Source organism: Nannospalax galili, unplaced genomic scaffold, assembly GCF_000622305.1.
Source record: "Nannospalax galili isolate Female #2095 unplaced genomic scaffold, S.galili_v1.0 scaffold252, whole genome shotgun sequence".
In the NCBI taxonomy this organism is placed as follows: domain Eukaryota; kingdom Metazoa; phylum Chordata; class Mammalia; order Rodentia; family Spalacidae; genus Nannospalax; species Nannospalax galili.
Window position 1 is genome coordinate 3647800 of NW_008333886.1, and position 9473 is coordinate 3657272.

The 9473-nt window shown below is 41.8% G+C and overlaps 1 protein-coding gene across 1 annotated transcript in view; it reads left to right on the plus strand.

Annotated features, from left to right (window-relative positions):
• The first annotated feature begins 1193 nt into the window (after window positions 1-1193).
• Window positions 1194-9473, plus strand: part of Dsg4 (desmoglein 4) — a 36713-nt gene continuing 28433 nt past the window's right edge. Inside the window, exons 1-3 of the mRNA XM_008828854.1 lie at window positions 1194-1263; window positions 6764-6837; window positions 8893-8928. Coding sequence (XP_008827076.1) covers window positions 1194-1263; window positions 6764-6837; window positions 8893-8928 — 180 coding nt within the window. The remainder of the gene's footprint in view (window positions 1264-6763; window positions 6838-8892; window positions 8929-9473) is intronic.

Genomic DNA, 9473 nt, shown 5'->3' on the forward strand with positions numbered 1-9473 from the left:
TTTGTCACCAAACCATTTCCAGTAAATGAATAGATTTAGTTTCTAACATGTGTCCTACAAACACCATTTCCCACTCACACATCAGTAGGCTGCTTTAACATGTGTAATGGGCTTCAGAGTGAGCTTGGGTATCATAAACTGAAACCAGAGGAGTTGGCTTTCTGGGTTCAGGTCTGTTTTGTATTGCCATTCCATCACATTATAGCAACAAATCATCTTACCCTTAAAGTTATTTCAGCTTATTACAATAACTGAAAAGTAAAGGCATGTAAGTAAAAATTATTTAAGAGAGAAATAAATCAGACCACTCATAATTGAAACAGTCTATGGATGAACCCAATATTTCAAGACCAAAACACTCTTTCGGTTTTATCAATATCTACTCCCTCTCCACCGCAGGTACACATCCAACCTGTGTGTGTTTCTTTTATAATGTCTGATACGCTCTGGTCTTTTTTCTTTTTCTGTTACCCTGTTTTATGTGTAGCTTGCTGTTAGCCCCACTTTTCACTGTGCTTTCATAAATTATCACAGACACATATTTATCTTGGAGGCACCTTCACATTGCCTGAAATGGGGCCTTCCACGAATGTAATTTATTATAAGAACACCAGAGAAATAGAGAAGATGAAAACCTGTCTGATCACCAAGGTCCACAGAAAGTAATCCATTTCGGACATCCACACATCTGGTTATTTTGCTCCCTCAACGGCAGGTGCCTCCACCTCCCTTTTCTAGTGTTCTGTCACTGTGATGACTGGTTCAGCCAGTTTCCTCGTACGTGGGTGTCTTTTAGCCAGGCTTCCAAGCTAAGCCACATCAGAGGAGAACGCCTGGCCCACATACGCTCTGAAAAGATGACTTTCCCAGGCAAGAGATTTCTCCAGTTACCCAGCAGCCCTTAACAGCTTTTCAGCTTGAGGCTCATGCAGCTGTGTGACTTGGTACAGCTTGACAAGCTAATGCTCCTATGCTCCTTCTGAACCACTCATTCACAGGTCTCTCCCTGGATAGTGAGGTGTCTCCTGCCAGGGCTGAGGTCTCAGACTCAAACATGCTCAGCTCCTTCAGGGAGGCCTTTATGTGAAGTGATGGACTAAGAGGAGGGCTTGTCCACTGTAGCTATCTTCAGTAAAGCCAGCTGAGCAGGGAACCACAGGAGGGTACCACAGGACCTCCATCACCTATGCTAGATGGTGCTGCTAGATAAGAAATCTACCCAGGGATCAGGCACTGCAGCTGACCTGGCTTTCAAATACAAAGGTCAGTAACAGAGAAAGGCTGTGCAGTTGTATGCAAGGATGCTTAGCTGCCCTGGTGGTCATTCTTCAGTTGAGATGGGCTCCGTGGAGAGAGCAAGAAGCATTTTCTCTCTATGAATCAATTTCCACATCTGGTTGATAACTAGTGCTTTCATATATCAAGGAGCACCACGAGCACACTCTCTGCAGCACAACACTTCTTTCGCTCTCCCTTCCTCTTTACATTAGCCGAGTCCATACCCTTCACATTTTGAATCATTTTAGATCAGAACCTGAAACAGCGAGAGCCGGGGGATTTGTCCAAAGTCACCAGCTAGCAAAGGACAGAACCAAGATGGACTCTCTTCTTCTTCTTCTACCCCTAAGTCTTGGGAATTTGTGTCTCTACATTGCTTTATATGAGATCAAACCGCAGCTAAAGGCTAAACGCTATGCGGAATATCAACTATTTAACCTCAAGTGTATACTGGTTATCACAGCAATGCTTCAATTCCGAAAGGTATTTTTGCTGAAGTGTGTGATTCCTTCAAATGGTACAAGTGCAAACACAGTTTTTTTTTCCTTTTAAATTTGTTTTTGGGGCTAGAGAGATGGCTCAAAGGTTAAGAACACTGGTTGTTCTTGCAGAAGACCCAGGTTTGAATCCCAGAACCCACATGGCAGCTAACAACTGTCCAAAACTCCAGTTCCAGGGGATCCAACAGCCTCTTCTGTCCTCCACGGGCATTACACAACATGGGTGTACTTACCTACACATAGGCAATACATGCATATACATAAAAATAATAACTAAAATATTTTTTAAATTTGTTTTTATTGAATTTTTGTGTATTTTATACACAATATCTCAAACAATCTTAATCATCTTTATACCCCTGTCCCCACTGGCACCCTCCCATAGCCTCCCCCACTGGGACCCATTCTGCCATTCATGTTAAGACCCATTGTATCAAGTCTGTATCCCCCAACGTTCCCCAGTGCAAGTCCATCCACTAAGGTCTAGTCAGCATATCTAGAGTCTCTTGTTTTAGGAAAATCATCTCTTCCTCACCTACCAGTAATCAGTTACCAATAGTTATTCAGCTAAGATTGGGGTCTTCTGTTCATTTCCCCAGTTCTATGCTGGGTTATTGTCTGCCTGAGTGTGCATGGGACTTGAGTATGATGACACCATTGTCATAGAATCATATGAGCAGGGTCCCAGGAGCTTGTAGGACTCTGTTTCCATATGGCCTTCCCCCACGTCCCCAGCTCTTACAATCTTTCCACCCCCTCTTCCATGATGGGCACAGTTTTAAAGGAATCATTTTCTAGATCCTGAACTTCCCTGTGTTTGTGTAGATGTCCACACCTATAGGGAAGAATATAAAAGCATATATATCCTCAAGTCAATATCTGAGCATGCTTATTCACTAACTCAATTTAAAATGTTTTTAAGAATAGATTGATTTGTGGATTTAGGTCATATAATTCAGAATAAGTTTAAAGGATTTAATGAGCTGGTCCTGATGGGGAAAACTTGTAATCCCAGATACTCAGAAAATTAAGGCTTAAGCCTGCCCTAGCAGCTGGTGGGATGCTATCTCAAAATAAAAAGGAAAATATCTAGAGGTAGAGCTCAGGGGTAGAGTAGTGGCCTAGCCTGTCCAAGACCCTGGATTCAAACTATAGAAGCTTCACTCTTCGCTGCTGAAAGAAAGAGAATTTAATGACCTTGCTAGAAAACTGTTCTGATATTATCTACTTATTAACATGAACAGGTTCTCTCAGGACTTACTACTTACAACTGAAAAATGAAGCCAAATAAAATGCTGAACCTTTTCAATCCTAATGACATACTTATTCATAAATTAATTCTGGAAAACTCCCATCTTTTTGCAAAATATTTCTGATACATTTTTACTTTCTACACTTAATGCTTTCACATCAAAATTTCCATATTTGCTGTTTGTTCAATTACACAGTTCCTTATAACTGTAGAGCTGCCACCTCGGGCTCTTACAACCAAGTTCTGGTGGGAAACCAAGAACAACAGCAATAGTCGGTATCGTTTCAGGGTTTGTGGAAGCCCTGTGGTCAACAGCTCCAGAACATGTCCATTCTTGGCACTGGGCTTTTTATTTGCTAGCTGGTGGTACTGGGTAGGGCCACTGAACTCCCATTGTAGAGTAACTACATTTAAACTCTTTTTATATTGTATATGTATATATTTTAAGAAGTGTCTATAGTATTAGGTTCCCATCTGACTTGTTACCCCTCCCCTTCCATCCTCCTCTACCTGCCTTCCCACTCCTCACTCCATTTAGCTCTTCCTTTCCATTATTACCATTTCCCCCTTTATATTTCTTCATTCTCTCTCCCCGCCTATGAACTACCCCTCCCCCATAGCCCCTTATTAGTTTCCTGACCTCTATGGATTTTCAAATTGAAATACAGCTATCTAAAGATTGGAAGGTAACATCCACTTATGAGAGAGAACATATGATGTTTGTCTTTCTGGGTCTGGTTACCACACTCAGGATGATTGTGTCCAGTTCCATCAATTTACCTGCAAATTTCATAATTTTGTTTTTCTTAACAGCTAAATAATATTCCATTGTGTAAAGGTACCATACTTTCAATACCCATTCATCAGTTGATGGGCATCTAGGTTGTTTGCATCTCCTGGCTATTGTGAATAGAGCAGCAGTGACCATGGATGAGCGGGCATCTCTGTAGTAGGATAGAGAGTCCTTTGGGTGTATCTTCAAGAGTGATATGGCTGGATCATGTGATAGATCTGTTTTTAGCATTTTTAGGAACCTCCACACTGATTTTAAAGAATAGAGTCATTTATATTTTCTCTAGTGGTTGACAGTGTGCATCAAATGACCATGGTATTTAGATTTCATTACCTACTCTTAAAAGTGATATGTTTTATTTTTTACTTTCAGTATTTGTAATACTTTAAAATTTATCCTTTGTGTTCTTTCCATCTTATGAGAGATTGTAGCTGTCAGTCACTATAGAAAGATTTGAGAAAGCATATCTTTCATTTCAAATATTCTCAAGATTTCATGAACAAAATCTGTGGATATCAGCTATTCACAGTCAACACAAATACCAATACTTACTGAGAGTCCTGGGCACAGATAAATGTTATCTGAATTCAGACAAACATCAGATAATTTGAAAAAATACTAGATGGTTTAAAAAAAGCTTTAGGTGTTGAATAAGTAACAGTCAACAGAATGGAGGCTCAAGGACATGATCACTTGCTATTTTAGCACTGCATACATACGTGCAATGGAGTCTTGTAGGCTTGAACACAAGCGGAAAGCAGGGTGAAATTGTTTCCACTACAGAAGGAAAGTTACCTGGCAAATCTCTACTTGATGCATAAGCACAAGCCAGCTAGACTCACTCTCACCACTTTCAAGTTAAAATTAGGTTATTGGCTGATTATAGCTCTGGCTGTGACTAGCGTCCCTTGTCCTCAGCAAAGGTGAGTGGGGCAAGCAAGGGATGATGCTACTGTGGTTCTGTCAGGCTTGAGAGAGTGTCAAGAAGGGAGGAAGGGAGAAGCCTGGGAGAATATCAAAGAGAGGGAGAGGACAAGCAGCAAAGAGAGACAAGCGTGGAGCTCTGTGTGTGTGTGTGTGTGTGTGTGTGTGTGTCGAAGAGAGACAAGCGTGGAGCTCTGTGTGTGTGTGTGTGTCTGTCTGTCTGTCTGTCTATTCATAGATACTGAATGTGTGCACATGGGTGTGCATGCACACAGACATCAAAGGACAGCCTCTGGTCTCATTCTTCAGGCGTCTGCACTTTTTATCAGAGACAGGATCTCTCAGTAGCTTGGGACTTCACCAAGTAGGCTTGGCTAGCTGGCCAGGGACCATCCAGGGTTCTTCCTGTCTCTACCACCCACCTCATCATCCCTGGGATTCCAAGCACAGGCCACCATGCTCAACTTTTTACATGGGCTCTGGGAATTAAATGGGTCCTCACACTTGCAGGGCAAGAGCTCTACTGACAGCCATCTCTACAACACTTTCTTAGTAATGGTGTCAGGTGCCGTGCTCACAGACCTGACCTCACCACGGTAGGGTTTCTAGCCTGCTCCCACTGAAAAGGTGGCGGAGCAATGCAGATGAGATTTAGTCTGCAGTCCTCACGGTAGAGCGTATGGGGTTCTTAGTTATTCTAATACCCAGTAACCAGAACAAACCACTACTTGTGAGATTTATAAGGTAACCACCAAGACATATGTCTAAATGCATTCATTGACAGGGAACTCCGCCATAGTCATCAGTGAGTGCAAAAGAAAAGTCACAAATTCATACGAGTTTCTTTCGGTCAAAAAATTACAATTGCAGGCAGGGCTGGAGAGATGGCATAACCACCAAGACATATGTCTAAATGCATTCACTGACAGGGAACTCCACCATAGTCATCAGTGAGTGCAAAAGAAAAGTCACAAATTCATATGTAGAGTTTCTTTCGGTCAAAAAATTACAATTGCAGGCAGGGCTGGAGAGATGGCTCAGCAGTTAAGAGCCCCGACTGCTCTTGCAGAAGACCTGGGTTCAATTCCCAGCACCTACATGGCAGCCAACAACTGTCCGTTAACTCCAGTTTCAGGGAATCTGACGCCCTCTTCTGACCTCCGCAGGCACTGCACAATACAACACATGTGCACTTACATACATGCAGGCAATACATTCATACACATAAAATAAAATAATTAAAATATCTTAAAAATTACAATTGCATATGCATTTGCAGTGAAAATTAAAACCGTCAGTCTTTCAGTGGTAAGACTCTATGTAATTCTTTTCTTCTACTAAGCACAAAGGAGTATGGGAAAAAGCACAAAGTACATTGGAATACGGACAACGTTCCACCAATTATTCCTCACAATGATTTCCTGTCTTCCTTGCATTCTGTCTTTGCTGCATTCTGTTTTATGAAAATGTTTTTTTTTAATTTTTTACTTATTTTTTTTTTAATCTTCTGTGTATGAGTGTATTGCCCTCATGTACCTAAGTGTATCTGTGTCATGCAGTGCCCACAGAGGTCAGAAGAGGGGGTTGGATCCCCTGGAACCGGAGTTGCAGACAGTTGTTAGCTGCCACGTGGGTGCTGAGAACTGAACCTGAGTCCTTTGCAAGAGCAGCCAGTAGTCTTATCCACTGAGCCATCTCTCTAGCCCCTTGAAAATGTTTTATGACATATTTTGAGACAGGCTTTCATATTCATGTAGCAAAAGCTGGCTTCAAACTCACTGCGCAGCCAAGGGTGAGCTTAAATCTGTGATTCTCCTGCCTCTGCCTTCTGAGTGCTGGAACCACACCCAGTCTTATGTGGTGCTGGGGATCACCAAGGCTTTGTGCATGCTAGGCAAGCATTCTACCACCTGAACTACATTCTCAGTCCAAAAACATATTTATTTTATACATGGCATATATATGTGCATCTTTTTATACAATATGTCATATATTCAGCATATTTTTCCATCCTAGAGAAATATTATTTCCCATTACCAAGCCTAACTCTTTTATCTTCATGTTTTTTGTTGTTTTTGGTTTTGTTTGTGGTGATGGAGATGGAAACCTGGGCCTCAGTTCACGCAAAGAAATGCGATAGCACTGAGCTACATCCCAGGCCATCACATCAAATATCTGCACATCAAATCCAGCCATTCCTAATTTCTATATCACGACTCCAACTACCTCTTTACTTTTTCTCCCTACCCCTTTCTCCACTACCCTCTCCATCACTCTTTCTCCACAGAACCCTTCTCCTATCCCTGTCCATCATGATTTCCCAACCTAAGAAACAGTCTCAATCTAATAATTTAATTAACCCCCTGAGCTACATCAAGCCACTCATGTTTCTTTTATCTGCCAACTTGTTAAAATATAGCCCACAATTGCTGCTTCCACTTTCTCAGGAACTTTTCTCTTGACTCCTTCAACCTGAGATATCTTACTTGCAAAAGTTAACAACGACCTCCTGCTCTGAGATACCAGGATCTTCCCAGGGCCCAGGCTCGTTGACCTCGGTACAACCCACAGGTCGTTAGATATTCCTGCTCTAACTCCTCACCACTGTGCTGCCCTCATTCCCCATCCTTCTAGATGCTTCTGTTATCCTATATCCTTTCTCAACTCTCCCTAATTCTCAACCCTCCATGTTTCTCCTCTTCCTTACACTAGACTGCTCCAACCATACCAGAACCTTGTCCCTTCTGTTTTCTTGACTGATCTCAGCCCTCTGCTTTTAGACATTTCCCTTCTGTTCCCTGCACAAGGACAAGAACTCTCCATGAGTTCTCTGTGCTCACTTCACTTGTCTTTTTCTCTTTTGAGATGGGAGCTCACATAGCTCAGGCTAGCCTCTGACTTGTTATGTAACTGAGTATGAGAGTATGACCTCGAACTCCTGACCCTCCTGTCTCTACCTCCCCAGAAGTGGGAGTACAGAATGTGTTACCACACCTGCCCTTGTTTATCTTCTCAAACTGTTCCACTTGATGCCCTCACAGAATTTTCTGACTCTCCCTCCTTTCACATCCCTCAGCCTATGAGCCCAGTCAAGTCTTTGCTGATATCTCCATTCCTGCTCAGTGCCTCCTCAGCACAGGCACTCATGCCGTGTCTCACTTAAGCAAGTGCTGATTCCCAAGTGCCTCAGCGTCACACATTCCTCTTGCATCTTCCTTTCATGGCAACAAAACATTTTAAAGACAATGCTTTTGTCACCCATAGACTTTCCTGAAGTCCAAATCTGTAACAGGCCTAAGGCAGTTTACGGTCTGCCCCAAGCTGGCATTCCAAACTTCATCTCCATGGTGTTTCTACCTTCCTGGTAATAAGTGTTACCATTTCTGCAACATCCTCTGAACTTTAGTGCCTTAGTACTTATGGTCTTGTTTTCCTGCAGCTGAAACTTTCTTCCTCATCTTATGAAACATCTTAGGAAAACAGTCTTATCCCACAGACCTTTTCAAATCCTACTCCCCTATGAGACCTTTCTCCAATCCACTTTGATAACCTGAGTTGTCTGGTCTTCCCTTCCACTGAACTGACAGCACCTCTGTAGGGGCGGGTGTCCTAACCTATCTTGCTGGAGAGTCGTGGGGCAGGGAGTGTGGGTGTGGTGTGCATGTGTGTATGCATACATGTAAAGGTACTCTCATACATGTGCATGGGGAGGTCAATGTCACAGATTGTCCTTTGTTGTTCTCCACCTCATTTTTTGAGCAGGGTCTCCCAGAAACTGGAGCTCTCTGCTGTTTTGGCTACAGTGGCTGGCAAGCCCAGGGAGCTTCCCTTTCCCCAGGGCTGAGGCTACAGATGGGTGCCGATGTGCCCAGCTTTTCCAGGGTTCCTGGGGATCCAAACTCTTGCTTGCACATCAAGCACTTTAACCTCTGAGCCACCTCCTCAACCCTAGAGCTACCTTTTCATCTTCTTGTAAAGTTCAAAAGCCTTTTGAAGACAAAAAAAGTCAGTATTACTTATTTTCTACTAACATAGTTTATTTTACATTATTAATTGTAATAACAAAAGAGTACCATCAATATTTTTATAACACTGCTGCCTTTAAATTATGCAAATATATGCTAACTCTGTGTTTTCTCAAACAGGTGATGCTGGAAGTGAATGGTGAATTTATTGTTGAGGTAATATAAAACAGAACTATTTTATCTACTTAAAATTAAAAGAAAAAATGGATTTTATAAGGCACTATATATCAAAGAAATAGAATACTTGCAACAATAATTGCACAGATAAAATACAAGAAGCAGAACCTTAACTAAACTCAAATAGCAATGGTAAAACCCATAGTTCAAATGTCCATGCTTTCAGGGCACGTTTCCCTGCAGCTCAAAATTTTCATAATTTCTACTTATCAAACTTTGCTAAGAGCTTATTTCAAATTCCCAAACCTGTAGCAAAGAAAAAAAAAAAAAAAGCCCTTTAAATGGAAGAGGATTTTTCAGGTGCATCGATGAGAAATACCACTGGTACTCTGTAAAAGCAGAAAGATGTAAAGTAAAAAATACACAATCGGAGAATCTGCTTCCATTTAGAGTAGGGCTCTGGAAACAAGCTTACAATCTGCTCTAGTATGGGACTTTAATTATGGTAGGGAAATCTTCACTATGAGCATCTCAAATCCCTGCAGAAACTAAAATCATGTTTCTACGCCTTGTTAACAAATAGA